Source organism: Miniopterus schreibersii (assembly GCF_964146895.1).
Source record: "Miniopterus schreibersii genome assembly, chromosome: 9".
NCBI classification, from domain to species: domain Eukaryota; kingdom Metazoa; phylum Chordata; class Mammalia; order Chiroptera; family Miniopteridae; genus Miniopterus; species Miniopterus schreibersii.
In genome coordinates, this window is record NC_138118.1 from 69,867,078 (window position 1) to 69,890,088 (window position 23,011).

Sequence of the window (23,011 nt, forward strand, 5' to 3'; positions counted from 1 at the left end):
TTACCTATTGAAAGACATCTTGGTTCTTTCCAAGTTTTAGCAGTTACAAAGCTTTACCGACATTCATGTGTAGGTTTTTGTGTTGGATACAAGTTTTCAACGCAATTTAGGTAAATACTTAGGAATGTGATAGCTGAAATTGACAGAGAAGCTGCTAAACTGTCTTCCCAAGTAGCTGGGCCATTTAGCACATTGCCCAGCAGTGCGTCTGAGTCCTGTTGCTCCACATACTCAGCAGCACTTGGTATTTTCGGTTTCAATTGTTTGATTTTCACCTACTCTAATAGGTATGTAATGGTTTCTCATTGTGCTTCTGATTTTTAATTTCCTAATATTAGCACGGAATATTTTTCTCTATCCCCTTATTTTTAATCTCTCTGTCTTTATATTTAAATTTTTTTTTTTTTTTTACAGGCAACATATAGTTGGGTCTTTTTGTTTTGTTTTGTTTGTTTTAACCCACCCTGACAGTCTCTTTAGTGTATTAGACCATTCACACTTAAAGTGGTTATTGATATACTTAGAATAATATCTACCACGTTTGTAACTGTTTCCTAATCATTATACTCACTCCCTTTATTTGTTTAATCTTCCCCTCTTTTTCTGACTTCTCTGGTTTGAATTGAGCATTTTATACGATTCCATGTTCTCTACCATCTTAGCATATCAGTTATACCTCTTTATAAAAAAATTTCCTTTGTGGTTTCCTTAGAATTTGAAGTACACATTTAAAACTATCACATCCACTTTCAAATGATGTTATACTGCTTTGTAGGTATAAGTACCTAATAACAGTACCAATAATAGGTACCAATAATTGGTAATATAGGTACCAGTAATAATTGGGAATACCTAATATTCCCAATTCCTCTCTCCCACCCTTTATAATATTGATGTTGTTAATTTCACTGTTCCATAAGCTAAAATCACCCAATACATTGTTAATATTATTTTCCTCCATAAGGAAAATAAAATATTTTACATTCATTTATTCCTTCCTTTATATAGATCTGAGTTTTGATCTGTACCCTTTTTTTTTTTTCTTGCTGAGGAACTTATTTTAATATTTCTTGCAAGGCAAGTCTATGGGCAACAAATTTCCTTGGTTTTTGTTTATCGGCAAAAATTTTTATTTCTACTTCTTGTTTAAAGGATAGTTTTACTGAACATAGAATTCTAGATTGCTGGGTTTTCTTCTTGTAACACTTTAAATACTTCTTGCTAGTGTGGTTCCTGACAAGAAATTTGGTGTAATTCTCAGTCTTGTTACTCTATAGGCAAGTTGTTTCTAATGTCTTCTGGTTTCTTGGGGGATATTCTCTTTATCTTTGGTTTTCTGCAGTCGGCTCTGATATGCCTCGGTGTTTTGATTTGGGTGTTTATACGGCTTCATGTTCCTTGAGAGTCCAGCCATTATTCAGATATTCTCTTGCTCCCTTATCTTCTTGTTATTCTGGGATTCCCCTCATGCGTATGTTGCACCTTTTGTAATTGCCTTAGAGTTCTGGGGTATTCTGTCGGTTCTTTTTTTCTTTGCTTTTCAGCTTGGAAAGTTTCTATTGACTTGTCTTCAGGGTCATTGCTAATTTCCTTAGTTATTTCCAGTCTGCTCATGAGCCCATCCAAGGCATTGTTTGTTTCTATGCTTTGGATTTCAAGCATTTCCTTTTTTTAATATATATGTATCTTTATTGATTTCAGAGATAGGAAAGGAGAAAGAGAGAGAGAAAGATAGAAACATCAATGAGAGAGAGCCATTGATCAGCTGCCTTCTGCATGCTCCCCACTGGTATTGAGCCCACAACCCAGGCATGTGCCCTGACCGGGAATTGAACCGTGATCTTCTGGATCCTAGGTTGATGCTCAACCACTGAGCCACACTCGGCCGGGGTCAAGCATTTCCTTTTGATTCTTTCTTAGAGTTTCCATTTCTCTGCTTATGTTTTCCCATATGTTATTACATGTTGCAACTTTAAACTACCATATTTCATTGATTTTAAAATGCCCACTTTTTTATTTACTTTTATTTTATTTTTAATTGAATTTGTTGGAATGACATTGGTTAATAAAATTATATAGGTTTCAGGTGTACAGTGTTATAATACAACATCTGTATACTGCTTTGTGTGTTCACCACCCCATCAAGTCTCCTTCCATCACCATTTATCCCCCTATACCCCCTTCTGCCTCCCCGCAGCCACCATCAAGATGCTCATTTTTAAATAACATCTGAAATCTGAGAAAGTCTAATGGATATCATAGTTTAGCAATGTTTTTGCTTTTTTAAAAGTGGTATTCAAGGTAGTTGTACATGTTACAGTTGATAAATCACTGTAGTATTTAGAATTAAATGGTTTAGAATAGTAAGATTCCTTGTGCTAAAGAAAGGACACAAATTTCTATGTGATTTTCAGCCATCAAAGGAGAGGGAGGTGGAAAAGACTAGAAGAAAGAAGGTAAAGAGATTAGCCAAAGAACATATATGCATAATTTATAGACAACAGTGTGGTGATGGCCAGAGGGAAGGAGAGGCGGGTGAGGCATGGGCTAGGTAGAGGTGGGAAGGGGGGGAATGGGGACATCAGTAATAGTGTCAACAATAAAAATACAGTTAAAAATAAAAATTATAAAAAGCATAATAGAAAAATAACGTTCCCAAGATTTTTTTTAACTCAAAAGTTAGTTACAGTTAGGTTAAAATTAACGAAATGGTTCAAGTTTCATAATTCAATAAATGAGGTGCTGGTCTCACAGACTGTGTATGCAATATGTATGGTAACTAAGAGCAGGTGTTAATTGAGACTTGTGTGATAATTAATCAACCTTGTAAAAACTTTGAAAATCTAACTCAAGTTATTTGCTTGTGGGGGGAACTAGTATGAAAAAGCAGACTAGAAAGACAAAGCATGGAAAGTAATCTCATGGTTTGGGGTTAGATCTGGCTGAGAATTCCACCATGGTGCTCCCACTTAGAGCTGCGTGACCATGGGCTAGTTACAGGGCTTCTCCGAGCCTCACTTTTTTCAAGTGTCAGGTAAGGAAAATATTTGCCATGCATGGTTATTGTAAGCAATGAAGTTACTGCATGAAAATGCCCAGAACAGAGCCTGACATATGACAATCTCAGTATATGAGTTTGAGTTACTAGGATTAATGGTGTGGCATTAGTAGTAGGAATTGTTTGTTGTAGCCACATAGTAAAACTGTAAAAGAATTGGAGTGGCAAAGGGAGTCTCAATTTGTGGCCTTAACCCTATCACTAATAAATGACCTTGAACACACCATTTAATGATTTGGGATCTTAGATTTCTCAATTAATTGAAAGATTTGGATCAAATGATTCCTAAGATTGTGTACAAGTCTAACAGCAAATATGTCATCATGCTTTATGAAGAGTAAGATAAGAAAATGTTAATGATTTGAAGGATGTATAAATAAGAAATAAATGATGGTGCCTTTGAAGGGTTGTATCTAAAATTTATTTTAATTAACTGTAGCAAAGGCTAATGACATATCCCCCCTCCCCCAAATGCTCAATTAGAAATAGGCAGGACATTTTAGATAAGATTGGAATGAGAAATTGGCAAAAAATAATAATTAAAACTTTAAAACATTTAGCCATCTGTTGTATAATCATGAGAATGATTGAAAAATGACTCCTAATTTATAATATTCACAATTATATAACTTGAAACACTGGAAAAATAGTCCACACAAATATATGCACTTATATATCTCTAGATATATCTAATGAAACAAATTAAAAGATGACAAACTAGATTATCAAGTATTTGTGATTACATTTTCTTTTAAATTTTTAACCACCCACTGAGCTACTTTGAAATGAAAGTGTCCTTTATGGCAAAGAAGTTGGGAAGAAACCATTATCAGCTTGCTCAAAAACCTTCTTAGTATTTAAGGCAGGACATAAGAACAGTTTTAACTGGCAAGCTAGGTTTTTCACTAAGTGGCCTTAATTTACCTATACTGAGTCATCTTTATTTCTTTCCCCCTGTCTCCTCTTTTATAAAATTATTTGCTTTTGAGCTTTTTTTGTTATAATATTTATACTGATTCCTCCATTCTATACCGTAACCCATTCATACATGACATAAATCCAAAAGTCATTTTGTATGAAAACTTCATTCTCACATTTTCTTTATCTGTATTCCCAGTTCACTGTAATTTTTGCTGTAAAAGCTGGCAAGCATATGTCAGTTATTAGCTATCATATTTTATACAGTTTTTATCTCATTCTGCCCAATTGGGTGATAAAAATGTCCTTGAAGAAAGTGTTTATATATCTTCATTTCTTAACTAACAAATCACACATTGTGCTGGGCCTGTTCGTGGGTATTAAAGACATTAATATGCCCTGGCCAGTTTGGTGGAGTTTATGGTAGTTCTCCAGTGAATTGGCCTGGGAATGAAACTGACGGGCATTCGTCCTTCTAAAGGCAGCTCTGATCCCAGTAACTCTCCTGTTCACGGTGCTGTGGGGGTCTTCACAGTGCCCCAGGCCTTTCCTGGGGGGACCTTCAGATCTGATTTGCCTACTCACCCTTCAAAAGGCATCTCAGGTCCTACAGTGTATGGGAAGCTTTTCCAAATCCTTTACCTCCCTACCCCAAAGCAGTGATGTTGAAATATTTTACAATTCAGCTCCCTTAATTTGTCCTGACTACCTGTCGTTATTCCTGTGTAAACACTGCCCCTCTATAATAATGAAATTTACTCCATGGCAGGATTTGTGTTTTATTTGTGGCTTCAACTATAAAGACCACAGTATTTGTATGTATTATCTCAGCCTTTCAGCGTTTTGTGGCTGTAACCAACTACCACACAATGTGGAACACACATGCATCTGAAAAACAAATAAAAATTCACAATACCTTTATCATGGATGATGGTTTCTTCCCTATTCTATTCTATTTATTTTATTTTAAAGTGCTGGTTGCAATACAGTAGATTCATATCCCATATTTTGGTGAAACATCATCGGGGATTATCATGTGATGTTTGTGAATTGAATATTTGCCAGGGAAATGCACTGAGAACTTTGTGACATAAATCATGTTTTGGGAATAAAAAATATAATGTCAAGAGAAACATAATGATTAATTAATTACATGAGGACGGTATTTACCTACTTTATACACTTTGTTCCTCTCCAGTAAAACTCTTGTAAACGAGAGAGCAGCCAATTACCTTGCTATTATAGCTGATCATGAATAAATGGGTAATCTATGGATTTTGAGATTACCACTGGCAGGAATAATATTGAAATACGTATGCATTTTAAATATGTTTATAAAATAATCATATGGAAAGAATTCATGTTAACAGCTAGTTAGATGTATGTGGTAATAGATAACATGAGTCACTTCCTGATGGGTACAATTTTAAGCATCTTGCTGTATCTCTTATTGACTCCATACAACCACCTTTGAAATACATCTCATTATTTCTCACCAGGGGTGTAGACAAGGGAAAAGGAGAGGTTAGTAATTTCCCTCAGTCTCATTCTATTTATATGAGCAGTAAGTACAATGCCAGGTTTGAAAACAGGGAGTTTGATTTCGGAACCTGGTCTTTCAACTCCTTTGTTTCATACATAAATAAGTGTTATCTAGTACTGTATCGCTGAAAATGGCAATTTTGCTAAAATGAAAGCACCATGCTGATGCATCCTAATGAAAGCAGTGAATTAATAACAAAGTAGATTGTGCCCATTGTAATTTAACTTCAGTCCAATGACAAGTAATGTTCAAAATATTTTAGAAATAACAGATGAGTTTGGATTATTCTTTATAAACCCAACTACTACAGACATTTTCCACTGAAAACAAATTATTTAAAACCACAAACTGATATATTCTTTCTACATTTTAATATTTAAACTTTTTTAAAATATAAACTCTCCAAGAAGTAAAAATTATTTTAAGTTGGCCCTTGCAAATATGTTTTCAACAAACAAATATGAACTAATATATTGATCAGTGACAGAATTCTGAGAAACTGTAAATGTAAATTAGTGCCATAATAGGATACTTTGTAGTCACTATACAAGAAAATATTATTTTCCCAATATGCTATATTTCTTTAGGGTGATAGGTAAACTTACAGAAACATAAAAACTGATAGATATACTTTATTTGTGCTTAAATAATCCATGTAGAAGCTATTTTACTTTTTAAATTCATTATGTTTATAATACAGTTATAAGAAAAAACATATGAGGAATATTTCCCCAACTTCATAAAATGTTTTTTAAAGACACATCTGTTATCTTTTCCGTTATCATTACATGTACATACATATAAAATAATTTCCCTGTGGGTTCATGACTAAGATAGTGTTTGTCTTTCTTGAAGAAATAACATGATTATTTACTGCAACTATACAATTCTTTTAAAAAAATTTCTTCCTTGTCAGAAACTAAGCTATTCAATTTGCTCAGTTGAAGTAACTATCTTTAGTCTACACAGAGATTTTCCTTACATGTATTTTAACTTATGGGGCTTAAAAGTTGACCCCTCCCATATTTTACCTCAAGTCTTGCTCTTTCTCAATCCTACTAATGCCTCTCCCCCAAGCATGCAGGTAGATCGTTGGATTCCCCTTTGGCTCCATCATTTTCTTCCCTCTTGTCCAGTCCATCACCAAGTTAAGACCTTCCCCCCGTCCCCAGCTCTTTCTCTCTTTTAAAGTAGGAATCATCATTTTAGATGTGTTTTTTTGGTCCCGTAATACCTAGTGTACAACCTTGCACAGAGCAAATGCTCAGTAAATAGTTGTTGAAAGAAGTGTCTCGCTCTTCTTTCTATCTAACTGCTCTTAGTACTTGTTCAGAAATGTTGAATCATAATTAAAACCAGTAAAACAAGAATCAGAGCAGCATTCTCTGTTTTCCACTCCTAGCTCAAGAGCAACGTTTCAACCACCTGAAATAGAACAAACTGGTTAGAATAACAACGTTGTTCTTTGAGCCCCTACAGAACATAAATTCAGTGAAAACCTGTTCAAACCACAACTCTAATTAAAGGTTTTAGCTGCCAAATAATATGTTCTGGTTAAAGCCAAGTTCGTGTTATGGAGTGTTTCATGAAGAACGGCAAAAGCTTTATACTTTGCTGTTGATTTTCTCATGGGAAACTCATGTAAAGGAGTGATACCTCCCTGTTGACTTTAACTTTTAGAAATGCAAAGCACGCTGAAATTGTACATAATTCTCTTCTAAAGAAAAGGAAATAGCATTTCAATGGTTTTCCTCAGTGTCTTGTTGAGTTATGATGGGGCACAACAATTGATTTACCAGATGGGAGTTGCATTTTATATTTAGCTGATTAAGTTGTAGGAGACTGGAATTGTATCTTATACCATAAAGATCACATGTAAAAGCAAACATATTTTAATTAACTACTGAAAGTGGCTAATTAGAGGTTTAAACTTTTTTCCCCTCTTTTTACTTACATTGCACCAAAAGGAAATTGTTCTTAGAAATGGGCCTTATCATACAGTTATTTGGCTTAATGATTTAATATCTCAAATGGAATCTGTTTTTTAAAAAAGTAAAATGGTCCCACTTGAGTGAGTTTTGGAAATTGCTTGCTTATTGTGGCTATTTAATATGTATGAAGTACTCTTAGCATTTTAGAATTAAAATAATTTACGCCCTTATGGAACTTTAGCAGAAAAATTTTAAAGTAAAAAAGCTATATTTTTGTGCTTTTTCCCCTCCTTTGTATCTTTTTACAAATAAACAAATATATTAATAAAACCTTTGCTTTTTATAGAAAATTATATCTGTTAAAGTGGTAAATACTAATTTTAGGTAAACTATTATCCTGGTATTTTTGCTAAGTGATGGACATATATCATTAATAGTTTTCTTTAATGTCCTACTTTCTTACCTAAAAATAATACAATAAAAACATAGCACAGTAAAACCTGATCTCATCAGAACCTGTATTTCAGAATATTCAGATTTCCAAAGCAATACCAACCTTGGAATTCATTAGACTGTTCCTATAGCTCCTGTAATAAATTACCACAAACTTAGTTGCTTAAAATAACACATATTTATTATCTTACTGTACTGGAGGTCAGAAGTCCAAAATGAGTCTCATTGGGCTAAAATTGAGGTGTCAGTAGGGCTGGGATCCTTTTTAGAGGCTCTAGGGGCAATTCCATTTCCTTGCTTTTTTCAGATGCTGGGGGCTGCCCACATTTTCTATCTCGTGGCCCCTTCCATCCTCAATACCAGCAATGACTAGTAGAGTCTTTCTCACACTGCATCACTCTAACCCACCTATGCCTCTCTGTTCCATATTTTTAAAGAATCCTTGTGATTATATTGGTTAACCTGGATAATCCAGGATAATCTCTTTATGTTTAAATTAGCTGATTATCAACCTTAAACCCATCTGCAACCTTAATTTCCCTCTTACCATGTAAAATAATAGTCACAAGTTCTGGGGAGTAGGACATAGATATCTTTGGGGAAGAGACTTTTTTTTGCCTACCTCAATTACTAGTTTTTATTAGGATGATGTTTTTTTTCTACAGGGTACTTTGACTTACTTCCCCTTTATCATTTTATTTGAAGTTTGTTTTGATTTTTACTTATTCAGACAATCATCCAGAGAAAGTTAACTAAGGAAAGGATGTTTAACTGAAGATCTGTTTAGAGAAAGGTTCTGGGGTGAGCTTCATAAATCGAGAGGCAAAATATTGCCTTTTACATCAGTCTGAAACAGATACTAGTGTTTCCTTATAAATATGTATTATAAAGAAAATTCACGATAAAGATGATACAGCAAAATTATGAATTCCACAGAAGCAGAAGTGAAATTACCAGGAACATTGTAAAACTACCAAGTTTTCAAAGTCAGAACTTGCAAAGAAAAAGGAATAATAACAAGACCCGCCCACATGACTTGGAATGTCAGAAGCAGAAAGCAAGCGGGCATTGGAGCTGGGCGGAGGACAAGCTCCTGTTGGCCAGAAGTCAACTAACATTTTGTTGCTGGTGCTGTTGACTTACAGCAACTGGATGTATCTGAGGCCAAATAGACTAGTGGTTGCACCTAAAGACCTGAAATTATATTGAAGCAGTTCTAAGTAGCAGTAATTAAACCTTAAGTAAATATAGGTATATGACAAGATTAATCAGAAAGCCGCTTAAACTGTGCTAAAAACCTTGATTCCCTAAAGAGACTGAAGGGACCCTCTTCTGCATAGTTCCTAACCCAGAACTCTGGAAGGCTCCCTGGCTAACAGTTCCCCTTCTCTCACCATCTGCTCTGTCATTGCTTGCTCCCGAACCTCCTCTTTCTCATCATACTTTCTGCTGTTGTTCAGCACCCGTTCAGTTTAATTCCCATTCCAGTTCTTGACCATTCTCTGACTCCACCATACCCCTGTCCAGTCAATCCTCTCTGGCTTTCTAAAATTTAAACCCAACTACCCATCCTTCTACTTAAGAATTTTTTTAATACCTCTTCTATCACGTGCAAGGCTAAGGCCCTTCCATGACATACACGAACTCCTTCCTCCCTCCCACCCTCCCTCCCTAACTTTCTCCCCTATTTTCCCAACCCCACCATTCATGTCCCTTTGCCCTAGCACTACAGAACAAGTGGCAGATCCATGAACAATTCTCCCTGTTTCACACTCACACAAACCGTTCACACCTGGTTTTTCAAATGGTCCTTGCTCTTCGTAAAATGTGTACTTGAATAGCTTATACTCCTCTTTAAGTGCTCAGCTGATACATTCTTCCTCTCTGTTAAGCTTTACTTGATACCTTCCTGTCACCCACCAGGCTGCCCTAAATGTTCACTACATTCTTTATGCCAATTATGTATGCCCAAATATACCAGGACATATTTCTGTGCATATATGTCTATATTAAAACTAAAATTCTCTACTTAGGTAAGAAATCCTTAAGGATAATATCTATAATATATTTGGTATTGTATCCCCAGCATCTTCAGAAAGTTCTAAAGAGCACTGAATAAATGTATCTTACATTATGTAAATAAATATATAAAATAAAATTGTAACTAGTATACATCTCTTTAGGTATTTAAAAATATAGCAAGATCCTTTATAAAAGAATTTTTAAAAACTTAATTGGCAATAATATTTTATAGGAGAGATTGAGTGACTGCTTTTGGATGGCTATAAACTGAGCAAGTCAGCAGAAAACAAAGGAAACATGAAAAAAGCTAGAGAATGATTTTGTAGCTTTATGGGAATGAACTGAAAAATTTCAGATAAACATCAGAGACAAAGTTGAAAGTCGTACATTTGAGGAAAGTAAGTTTTATGGCATTTAAACTAGACAGTGATTTACTCTGTTTACTGCGTATCATTCCATTCAATACTTTTGTACTTTATGTATAAAGTCAGGAGAAAGGATATTGCTGTCCACATTTGCAGGCAAGCAAATGGAGGCACAGAAACATTGAATAATACTTTACCCAAATCACACAGTTAATGGCAGAATCTAAACTGGAAAACAAATCTAGACTCTTATGACTGTAACCAGGTGAAGTTCATGCTGAGAGCACAAATAAGTATAATAAAGGTTAAGTTTATGCTGGTACCCAGGGAGTTATCAGGAGATAGATATTAATTTTCTGAATGAGAACTTGTGTGTTGACCCAGCATGTGTCTCTAGCAAATACTGGGCTGCCCCGGGGCAGAGCTCACCCACTAAGATGGTCCTCACCTGGTCGTGAAATCAGGTCACACCTCTGTTTATACATGTAGCTCTGAAGTGTCTGGGTAGAAAGTGTGTTAAAAAGATTTACAGCCACAAATAATACTATTCATGACATTTCTATTAAAAAGAGTATATAAAAGGTACACCTAATAGAAGATAAATATAAAACTGTAAAACACATGGTGTCTCTTTTTTTTTTTCATGCATAGACAGGAATTAGTTCATTACTGAAAAGATGAATAGAATTGAGTAATTCTGAATTTTTATTTATAAGTACAGAATTTTAGAACTAAAGAGGATTATTAGGGAAAAAAAGAAACAGATGGATAAATTCAGACTTCCCCTGAAGTAGCACCTTATTTAAGTTGTGAAATACTAGCTCAGAAGTAAGACTGTATTGTAAACCCTTAGGCTTTAGGCTAAAAAAAGAAAATATTTTAGAAACTGAGTTGAAGAAAACTAAAACATGCTCCTAATCTAGTTTGTTTTATTAAAGTGATCATTCAAAATTTTATATATTTTAAAAATGGAGATCTTCCAAATTTACATTAGAAAAATTAAAGCATATAAAGGAATTAACATAGAAATGTGTTCTAGGCTGTATGGGATATGGATTCCCTTGACTCCCACACATAGTAATTTTGATGCCTGCCAGAAAAAGGAAATTCCTCCTCCATCCCACATCTGCTCTAGAAGACCTCTTATCCTACATTCAACATCAAGAAATTCTTAGAAATTAGAGAATTTGAAATTCAGCCAGTTCTCTTCTCAACATTTGCAAACCAGCCTTTTAACATAAGTTTTCTTTCACGCGTGGACACGTGCGAACATGCATTTATTCGTTCAACAACTGTTTATTGAGACCCACCACGAGTCTGTGTAGTTGGTACGCACTGAGAATAGACATAAAATTGGTTGTTACATTTACTGCTCTGAGCGCTACGTGTGGTATTTTCAGTGAAACAGTGAGGGTTAGAGCCATATTGCAGTGGTTTGAGGTTCAGAAATGGTGGTGGCAAGTGTAAGGCTACGTAAAAATAATTTTAAAAAACTTGACTGTGAATTAAAGTATACATGCAGACAGTAGCCAGTAATACCTATATCTCAGGAAGGCTTCTTTTTAATTGAATGGGAAAGAGCTGAGCATGTCTATATGCTGAAAAGAAAGCCAGAAGAGAGAGGGAGTTTGAAGATACAGATTGAGCAGTGTCTGTTAGTACTGCAAAATTCAGCTAAATTCTGCTTGATATATATCTTTGAAGCCTTAACTTCCATTCAGCATCCCTTCCCTACCCTGCCAGCATGTTTAATCTCCAGCTCTTCCAGTGGGCAAAGTGGTTTCCTCTACATAGAACTGCACTTCCCTCCCGCCTCTGTGGGTCAGGATCTCCCTGGACCCCTAGGATTTCCCCACAAGGCCAGAGGATCTCTATCTTATGGCCACCAGGCCACCACACTCCGCTTACATCTGTCACATGGCATTGATTGCAGCTAGTGTATTGCTCATTCCTGCTGGACCGTGAGTACCTAGGAGAAAAGGGCTCTCTGTACTCTCTCTGAGGCACTTGCCTCAGTACTGACACAGCCCTTTTCTCAAGCATTGGTTCATTCATGGAATAAGCCATTAATGGGTTTATTCTATCTAATCGGCCCTGCAGAAGTGCTAAATAAACAACAGGAACCTACCTAGACAGGTTCTCACACTTTCCCAGTCTTCATGGAACGTGCAGACTTGGCTCTCAGTATTGTTATTCAGTACTCTTAATTGAACTTAATCAATGGAACCGATAAATAGTTTAATCTTACCTATAGTGATGAAATATTTCATCACATATTATAACTTTAATTTCTTTCTGTCCAGAATAACAATATTTGATTAAAGTATCTTATCTGTTAAAAATGGTAGTATTTGCTCTAGCTGGTTTGGCTCGGTGGTTAGAGCGTCAGCCTGCGGACTGAAGGGTTCCGGGTTCGATTCTGGCCAAGGGCACATACCTCGGTTGCAGGCTGGATCCCCAGCCCCGGTCTTTGAGAGAGCAGATGACCAATTGATGTGTTTCTCTCACATCGATATTTCTCTCTCTCTCCCTCTCCCTCTTTCGCCTTACCCCTGCTCCACTCTCTCTGAAAAGCAATGGAAAAAATATCCTTGGGTGATGATTTTGAAAAAAGGTAATATTTACTTTAAATGTTATAAAAAATCTAAGAAAATAGTTATTTCCTCCTCCCTTTGTCCTTGTGTGTATGTGTGTTTTTAAAGCATTGAGTAGTATATGTGCATTCATTCATTCAGTAAACTTTTACTGAGTGCAGACGAGCCAGTTGAGAAGCAGATACTCTGGAGAAACACTGGTGAGGAAACGGAAGCAGGAGTTAGCAGAGAGCACTGCTCCTAGATTGAGGGAACTGAGAGCCCTGCCAGGGGCCTTGGAGCTTTGGAGGCCCCTGCACTGGCTCCTGAGATGAGGCACCCTAAGGGAAAATGCCCACCCAGAGCTCACAGCCCTCCCAGTCTCCTTATGAGCATATCCAGTGAACATGAAGGGCTTCTATATACCATGATACGTGATGTTGAATTTTTGTCTAAGTCATTGGCTTAAAGAATATTCATAATTTAGGATTAAGAGTGAACAGAGATAAAATAAACCCAGTCAGTAATCATTCTTAGTAGATGGTATTGTTTTTACACCATAGAACAAAATCGTGTAGAAATTATAAACAGGCAAGTTAAAAAAAGTGCGGAAAGTATGTGAAGTCAATTATTAACCAAAAAGTATTTAAAATATTCTGAGTGAAAAATCCGAAAAAGACTATTGTCATTTTTGTAATTGTCCTTATAGGTAACATTGCACTCAGCAAGGCGGGTAGACCAGTTGTGTGGCCTTGTGTCCCTCTGCGGGTCTTTTCATTTTAGTTGTTTGGTTTTATTTTAATATAAGTTCCTCAATCTTATATGTGGACTGCATTAAACATTCATCTCTTCAACATCTATGGAAGGACTTAACCTTTTGACTGCCAGCCAGGTGAGCTAGTAACTTTGCTCCACCTCTCTAAGCTTCCACCACAATGCTTGGTAGGCATTGTGACTGCTCTAGAATAGATGGTGAAATGACTCGTGGAGGGTTGCAGTTAGTACATGGGGAAGTTAGCCTTGAAATCTGGGAGTCTGCTCTGTTTCTGGGAGAGACCTCCCTGCTTCTACAAAAGATAGTTCCCGTGTTTGTATGTATGTGTGCATGTGTGAAGACGACACACACACACCCAACTCAGTGAAATGAAAAGTCTGGGCCATGTCCCTTACTGTGCCCTGGAATCCAGATTTTTTACGCTGCGCTTCTGCTACTTAACTTTACTGTTTATTTGCCACTGTTTACCCTCATATCCTGTCACACCCAAGTTCATCCCCTATCATGGAGATCGGTAAGAGAAAAAAAGATGCGATAAAATCAGCTTATGAGGCAGTCTTCGCAAGTTTTCTGTTTCCTTTTGTTCAGTTGTCTTCTTCTTTTAAGTAAAAAGAGAAAAAGTTTTTAGTTCTGTCCTCTTTATTCTAATATTGATTGTTTTATTTAAATAATGATAATCAATTTTTCATGCAAGGTTTCCATCTCCACAGACAAGTGCATTTAGATGGGCACACACACTAAAAAGCTTTGCTTCTGTTTCTGCGATTAATTGAGATGCAGAGAGTGATGGGTGTGGGGTAAAAATAGAAATGCAATTAGTGCAACTAGGCATGAAATACGTTCACATACAAGCAGAATGTCTCCCCAGTTAGTGATGTCTTTCTGGGCTCTTGAGGATTTACATTCCATTAGTAAGTCACTGGAATGGAAATCTTCAGACTTTAGGGAGACCAGAACGTGAAAAAAATAATGGAATTAACTTTAACTGCAAACTGAGTCAGCACAATAGGTCATTAATTCTACCGCATGGGTATATATCATGCTGAGCTTCAGTGGGTGGGCTTCTGAAATGTTAGGACTGAGTTTATAAAGCATTGCAAGGACTAAATGATGGTTATCTATCATTCCAACCTTCGCCCTCACCACTGACATACTAATATCTACTGTGACTCAAAACCAGTATTGAAATATAGGCCAAAGTTTTTGCTAAAACCAGTGGATATGACCCTTTACTTAGGAAAGTTGTATATAATATTGTTATCAGAGAAATGCGTGGATGGCCTTTCTCCATTGCTAGTGGGGGTGAGGTTCTTGGGGTGCCACTGCAATAAGCATTTCCGGAGGCCCCCACGGGAGGATGAGATGTGGTAGGAAGCTTTATTTGCGTGGAATTATATCCCTCGGTTTGCAAAGTCCTATTTCCCTTAATCCAGTCCTGGAAAATAGGCCGCTGGTGATTTAGTAGAGCTAGGAGCAAAGCCAGTGTCCAAAGTTTCCTTTCCATGGTGGCACTGAGTCCAGTACAGCATTAGGCTGGTTACAGTCCATCAGTCCATTGTGTGGGGTCCCCATGGCGGTGGGCCACGTGAGCAAATGCAGAGGTGAGAGTCCCGCAGGCCAGGAGTCACGTGTGAGCAAGCAAGAGGCAAGAAAGCAAGAGAGAGAACTTCTTTGTTTAGGAGCTTAAGTATCTTAAATCTCCCTGCTCTTGCAGTGGCCATGCCTACGTTGGCCAATGACCTGTTCCCAGGTGTGACTGATAGGCAAGTATCTTCCCTGTGTCACCCAGACTTTACTGGGCATGCCTATAATATGGCCTTTCCTTTCCTCCTTTCCAGTTGTTAATAACTGGGTTTGTTACAAGGATATCAGTATATTTTAAGAAAATTAATTTATGTTGCACTTTATAGAATATCAATAATTCCTAGTGTTAAAAAGCTATGTCCTCCATTGATAGAGGGGGAAAAAATTAACAATGCCTCAAATATTATTGTTCCAAATTGAGAAATTCATCTTTCTGTATATTTCTATAACCAGTGGAAGTTGATTGACTTTGCTTTCTTTAGAAATAACTGTGGTGACACAAATGTTTTAAAATAAATTTCTAAGTATAAAATGCTTTGAAATATTTCGTATTTTCAAGCTACCTATAGCACTCCCTGATTTCTGACAATCTTCATCCCCCGCCCTTACTCTGTCCTGCATCGTCTCTGAGGATCTCTAACAGGTATCATCTCCTTTGATCCCCGTGTAGTACAGTTATTAACAACTGTCCTTACTGATTGCTTACCCCAGGGTTTCTCACACTTGGCAGTACTGACATTTGGGACCGGATAATTCTTTGTTGTGTAGGCTAGAGTATGCATTGTAGGATATTTAGAAAGATCCCTGGCCTCTGTCCGCTAGATTCCAGTAACAACTCCCCATACTGACAATGCCCGTTAGTGTCAAAATCTTTCCTGGTTGAGAATCACTAGTTTATTTTCTACTAGACATTATTTCATTTGATTCTATCATAACTTTGCAAAATATGTAGGACTGTGTTCATCACAATCTTGACAGGAAACAGAACCTACACAGTATGGGTCATAGACTTACGATGCTTAGGGATGTTGAGGAGCCCAGGAAATAGCAACAGCAGGAAGCCATAGGGCTGAAGAAGCAGGGAGAGAAAATTGTGTTCCTGGAGCGCTGGGCAAGGTGGAGCCATGGACCACAGCACCTCCAGAAGGAGACGGATGAAGGAGAGGCAAAGCTGTAGCCAGTGATGCGAGAGCAGAGGATACCCTGGCCCCTCCCTCCTCCTTAATCCTTAGGTCACTAGCCAGTCCTACCAGTAGGCTGAGCTCAAATGAAACCCAGCCAGCAAAGGACTGGAGTGATGTAATCCTAGGACTCAGTCTCCATGGATTTAGAGACAGACAGAAATGGAATCTGTTAGGGGACAACAAAGGAGGGGGGGTTCAGGAAAAAACTACCCCCAGTTTTAACATGGAAAACTGAAGTTTACAGATACAAAGTAATTCATCCCAAGTCAAATAGCCAATGTATGGAACAGGCATTTAAATGCACATCTAAATAACACTCTGGTTTCTCTTCAGATCGCATGAATCTTTCCCCTTTTTAAATGCGCATCTGTTGATGTGCTCTGCAAAGGTATCTCTCAAGCTAATTTGCATGAATGAACTTTTAGTTGAGCCTCTGAATTAGTCCAGGTTATTGATTTTAGTAGCTGACAGATGCAAGACCAGAACCCAGTTCTCATTCCTAATCGGTGTTCACTTTTTTTTATGTTGACCCATGGGAAGAAATTTAAGAGCTATCTATCCAGCCCATTCTCAAATAGACTTGGAATGAAAGCTATTTACCGACCTGAAAAGCTTATGGAATTCTAGGTTTCATGTAGAATGTTTCAGTGGCAGGGGCTGTTTTTCCAAGTTTTTGCACAATTTTGTCTTGATTTTGGAAACTGCCCCAGCTCCTGCGGTGTGTCAGGAGAGGGAGGGAGACTGGACTGAGAATCAGGGGGTTGGGGCCCAGCACTGGCTGTCATTCTGCAGGACTAGGGGCAATAGTAAAAATTCTATAAACCTCTCCTTCCCTTTTGTGTTCACCCAGATCTTCATAGTTATTTGCAGGCATCTAATCAAGGGGTCACAGCCCTGTGGAAAAAAGTAAGGGGTTAGACTTTTATGTTTCACAGCAAAGAGTCAGGCTCAGAAAGCACTGGAATCTCACCAACAACCCCATAGCTGGGAAATGGTGTCATGTGGACTCAATTCTACACGTTCCTACTGAAAACACGGTGCCTTTTCTACACCTTTTGAAGTGTTTAATCAATTGATTTACTCCCTCTGGACAGGCAATCTATAGTTTACTCCATTAGGGTTCATCATAAAATCATGCCTCGATCCAAGTCTCAGAATCTGATTTTTGTCCTAGATACCCATACAGTTAAGGATTACACATTTTTTTTCTTTCTAGGTTTTAGATGAATATATTTATTAGTTATTAGCTTTTCAGTGACAAAATGAGTGTGATTAGGGGAATTTTAAAATAAATATATACAGAAAAAAAGTCTAAGTAAAGTGAATGCAGTCCTATTTTCTCTCTTCAATCCTGGGTGAGTTGGATGCTAGTCATTCAGATTCAGACTTCTCCACTGAGATAAGGTGGTTGGACTCCTGGAAGGTCTGGCAAGAACCTTACGCCTGCCCCCAAACGGTTTTCCTTTTTTTGCCTCAAAATGGGAGGCCCAGGAAGTAATACATTTCAGGGGTACAGTTACTGAGCTTTCTGTTCTCCATCCTGATTTCTGCCCTCTCCCCACCTTCTAGTTTTAGAACATTTTCATGACCCCATTTTTTACTTTTTAAAATATTTTCAGGCATAAGATCAGTTGCAGAACACAAAAAATTAACTTGTTTTGTTTTTTGTAACTGAAGATTTCCTTCGAATTCTTATTTCACTTAGCTAGTTCTAAGAAAACCTAGAATGCAAGGGTTCTCTGTCCAAGGAGAAGCTGCAGAGAAGGGGTCAAAGAGAAAAACTTAAGTAGAGATATTTGAAATCTAAAGGCAAAATAAATAAAGCGATAAAATTTTAAGTTCTGCTTATGATACTTTTTGTAGTCTGGAAAAATAGAAAATTCCTTCAAGGAAAGTGTTTTCACAGATCAAAAAAATCTAGCTAAATTATAACATTGTACCAGATATAGGTGATTAACAGCGCTTTGAAAAAAGTTTTGTAATTTGTATGGTGTTTGGACATAAGGAAAGGTGGAGGAGCAGTATTTCCAGTATTTAGAAGGCTGAACTTGAGCTGGACGACCTGATTACAGATCCTGGCTTCATCCCATTTTACCTGTGACCTTGGGCAAGTTACTTACCCTCTCTCTATGTTTTGGTTTTTCGTTGATATATAATTGAGGTATAAAAATCCATATGCCATATGGATTTTTTTATGGTTAATCAAGTTAATATTGACAAAGTGTTTAGAACAGTTTGTCATAGAAATCACTATATAAAATTTAGCTATCACCAGAAATCACTATATAAATGTTAGCTATCACTATATAAATCAGTGGAATATAGGAATCACTATATAAATGTTATATAGAAATATATAACATAGAAATAACTATATAAAAGTTACCTATCATCAGAAATGTCTTTTCCATAATCATTATTGTCTTCATCACCACCATCATTGTCATTGATTTCTACTACACAGAAATTCAATCCAACGTTTCCATTCTTCTAAAACATAATTACTTAAAAAACTAATAAGGACTAATTATAACGCATCACTATTTAGAGCAGTTTAACCAAAGAAATAACAGCATATATATGAATAATGTGCATTTGTCTTTTGGAACGTATAAACTAACTCATAATTTTTTAACTCTAAGATTTGGCCACCCTTCCTTTCTAGTTCATTGTATATTCAATGTACAGAAAGTTTTATTCAAAGTGATTCTACTTGGTTTGGTATTATTAATGCTGAGTATATATTCCCAGGATTTTAAGTTAGAAACTACTGACAAAGAAATATTCCAGAAGTCAGAGTGAGACATAAATTATATGCTACCGAGGTGTCTTCTTACTACCAGAAGTCAGGCCAGAGTCCCTAAAATCACATTAGGGTACTGTTTTTGTGCTTATTGAGTTTCACCCTTGAGAAAATTAAAAGAGCTGACAATGAAAGATAATAAATCTTACTCTGACCCAAACATATTTAGTGACTAAATTTCCCATTACCAATCCCATTCTGTTAGAAAAAATAAGTAGAAAACGGTTTTAACTCCTTTCCCACTTTACATTTATAGAAATATTATAGCATTTCACACATATCATAAAAATAATTACTATGTTTTGTCTGTTTAATTCAAGGTTAGTGCTTTATTTACATGCTTCGGATTTTAATTTGAGTTGAGAAGGGACCAAGAAAAGGGGAAGCCACTTTTTATACACAGGAGCAATTGGCTCTCTGTTTTTAATTTTTATCTATTTTTCTTTGTCTCAATCCCCAGCCTCTGAGCCCAACTTGAAGGTGCGGTCCAGGTTAAAACAGAAAGTGGCAGAGAGGAGAAGCAGCCCCTTACTCAGGCGGAAGGATGGAAATGTCACTTCATTCAAGAAGCGAATGTTTGAGGTGACAGGTAATTGAGGACTGGGCAGACACACACTAAAAAATGCTGGTAGTAGAAATGAAAAAAAAAAAAAAATAGTTAGAATAAACATGCCTGTTGCATATTAAAAGTATTTTGAGGAGTAACATTTCTTGAAAGAAGATAATATTGAAAACTCACAAGTAGTTCAGTAAACCTTGCCACATACTCGCCAACTGTGTTAAACAGGAAATGAATGAAAAACAGAAAAGTGTGTCCATCTAGGCATAACTAGGAAAGCCAAAGCTCACCTTAATCTTTGCAGAAACACGCAGTCCATTTGGGGAATGCCAACCAGGAGAGTATAACTTTTAATGAAATTTGATGAGAAAGGAGCAGAGGGAGGTCCAAGAAGAACACTTCCCCCCATACTCAGACATGAATGTACAAAATGCATCTGGGAAAATTAAACTGCGTAGAACAGCAAACCTTGACTTTTCAACAAATTTACAGAACTCATAAATGACTTTATGTGTTTACTAGTGAACTGGGACTTATGGCAGGAGGGGGATATATTGCCTTTTATGAAGGGAAAGAATCTGTCATTTTCACTAGTCTCAAATGGAAGAGTTCTTATTTTTTTAGCTGCCCAGTTAGTAGTGGGGTGAACAGGTTAGGAAATTCAACCTGATGTCTTACAAAGCCCCGTAGTCCCAGTTGTACCTGGTCTGAAATTAGAGAAGACCTAGGGATACAAGAACCAAAAGGGCTCACCAAAACAATAATACCCACTACTGTTTATTGAGTACCTGCTTAGGTCTATGCATTGTGGCCGTTCATTTCCTTGGGCTGCATCTATCAAGAAGTGGGAATCTACAACCATTTTCCTCCATTCTCAAGAAAATGTGCGCTTGTACCAATGTGATCAGTTGATATATCATTTCTCCAACACCAGCTCTTATCCTTAGCAGATTTTTTTAAAGTACTTGTTTTCTGTATTTCCTTTGCCAATGACAGTGTCTACTTTGGGGAGATAATATATACAGAATTGTGGAAGTACAGGATACTCATGCAGCTTATTAGTTTGACAGGTTATTTAGGGGAAAAAGTTTAGTCTCCAATTTTAACAGATGAATATGTTTATCTGAAGAAAACTATTAGTGGGAAAATTTTTCCTTGAGGGATAAGAAATATTAAAAAAATAAACAAAAATTATTTTGCTAGAGTTTATGTTTATTTTATAATATCAAATGCAATCACTAATTTAGACCAATTGAATTCTAAATTCAGAGTTAATAGACTTTATTTTCAAGTAAAAATCTTATGTAAGCTTTCATAGTAGAGGTCCTTGGTGGGGGTGGGGTGTTGGGGAGTGAACCTGTATCTTAATGAACGCAAAGAGTAATGAATGTATCAGTCGACTGATATAAATAGATATATAGGTGATTTTTCCAATTGGCGAGAGGAGGCTCCCTCACAGCAGAAAACTTGAAGTAAACAGAAAGCCATATAAATTGCTTTTTTTTGGCTTCAGAATCTTATTACTTAAGGTCATATTTATTTATCCCAATGTTCTTTTCTATTTTCCTGTTAATCTCTTGTCTTGAGCATAAGCTTTCCTCCACAGTCACATCTCTCTTGACAAATTACAGTGAAATTTAGCTTAAGACCTATCGGAGTTACTATTAATTCTCATTCATAAGGGTTACCACTTGCTAGAGTTTTATTCAAGTTTATTTACTTCTGAAATGTCATGTTTTTCTCTTCCTAATGCTGTGAGGTAATGACTCCCCTTTTCAGCTGAGAAAAGTCATGTGTGTGCAAAGAGAGGCCTGTGCGTCCGTTAGACACACGTTCCTGGTCAATGGGCGGGCCTCGTGGGGCTTAGGGAGATATTTTTAACTGGCTTGTTGTACTTACTCTAAATGTGTTTGGAGAGTCTGAACTACAGGACACAGCTTTCTTCACCTGTCCCCTTGTCCTTTTTCTGCAGCTTGCATGTCATTTGGATGAGCCCTGTCTGGGCCTTTGTGCTAATTATTTCTCAGTCTAGCATCCCAGCCGTTGAGTTCCTCTTGCTCTTCTGCTCTCGCCGCTGCATCCTTCTGCGCTGCGTGGGCTCAGCTCTGCTGTTTCCCACCCACGCCGCCTCTTCCCTCCCAGTAGTTGACATGAGAACCCCTTGCCATCTTTTTCAAATTCAAGCTGTCCGCCCTTCTCCCCACCAAGGCCATGTTAGGTTTTCAGTTCTAAGTCTTCGCATGTCCCTGTGCCCACGGTGCCCTCTCTTCCACCCCCCCTTCTCCACTGGCCCCCTTTCCTGAACTACTCTTAGTCCAGCCCCAGCTGCGTTATCTTTTCTGAGATTTTTCTCAGCATTCCCAGGATCAGTTGCCACCCCTCCTCCCAGACCCTTTCCAGGGGGAAGTTGTAGAATTCTGTTCCAGCATTTGTTGCCTTGAATTCTAGTGCTTATCACAGTGATTTCTACATAAGGAAATCCTTCTGTCTGAATATCACATAAGATAATATAAGTCATATCATTTTAAATTGATAAGACAGAATGTTGAAGGCAATAGTTTTAGTTGTTTTTTTAGCGACAGGATATGGAAATGAGACATCAAGGAAAAATCAGTCTTTAGTCTTACAGGAAAGACAAGAGTTAGGAGTCTGGGGGGAAAAGACGCTCCTAGGAGGAGTTTTTTAAAGGTGCATTTTCTTCTTTAAAAGAAAAGTAACCAAGAAAGAGGCAACAGTAAAAAGGCAGATTCGTCAGAATGAATGCAAGATATAGAGACAGAAAGGTAGTGAGCAAGATATGTTATCTTAAAATTTTATGATGCCCAAGACTTGATGAAATCCCGCCTCACGTTCTTTCCATTGGCATGGCACTTCTGAGTAGAGAAATCTTTAGAATAGAAAGTTGAAATTTAGAGATGTTCCAAGGGAGGGCAAGCAAACATTGCCTGCAAATTGGGAGCTCCTGTTCCCTGGTGGACAGATGGTGCATGAGCCAGGCTGTGATCTTAGAGGTGGGATTGGACCTGCGATGAAACAGGCGGAGGCCAAGGTAGATAAAAGCGTGAAATGGGAAAGTGGTACTCAAGGTGGAGGAGGCCATTTAAATGGGAGCGCAGAGCACAGGAAGGGGGATAACAGGAAATCATGGCAGGCTAGGTTCCATTCGGAAGTGGAGGAATGTGAACTGAAATATTTTCAGTGGAATATCACTATCAGGATCCTATAAGGGAGTCTGAAGGTCAT

The 23,011-nt window shown here is 37.3% G+C and overlaps 1 protein-coding gene across 13 annotated transcripts in view; it reads left to right on the forward strand.

Annotated features, from left to right (window-relative positions):
* The window catches only part of HDAC9 (histone deacetylase 9), a 696,981-nt gene that overhangs the window by 402,875 nt on the left and 271,095 nt on the right, over window positions 1–23,011 (forward strand). For 7 of the 13 annotated variants that reach the window (XM_081146569.1, XM_081146576.1, XM_081146575.1 and 4 more), the window contains one exon: window positions 19,670–19,798. The exons of the other annotated variants lie outside the window; for them this stretch is intronic. In XM_081146569.1, the coding sequence (XP_081002695.1) occupies window positions 19,670–19,798 (129 nt within the window). The remainder of the gene's footprint in view (window positions 1–19,669; window positions 19,799–23,011) is intronic. 13 annotated transcript variants of the gene reach the window in all.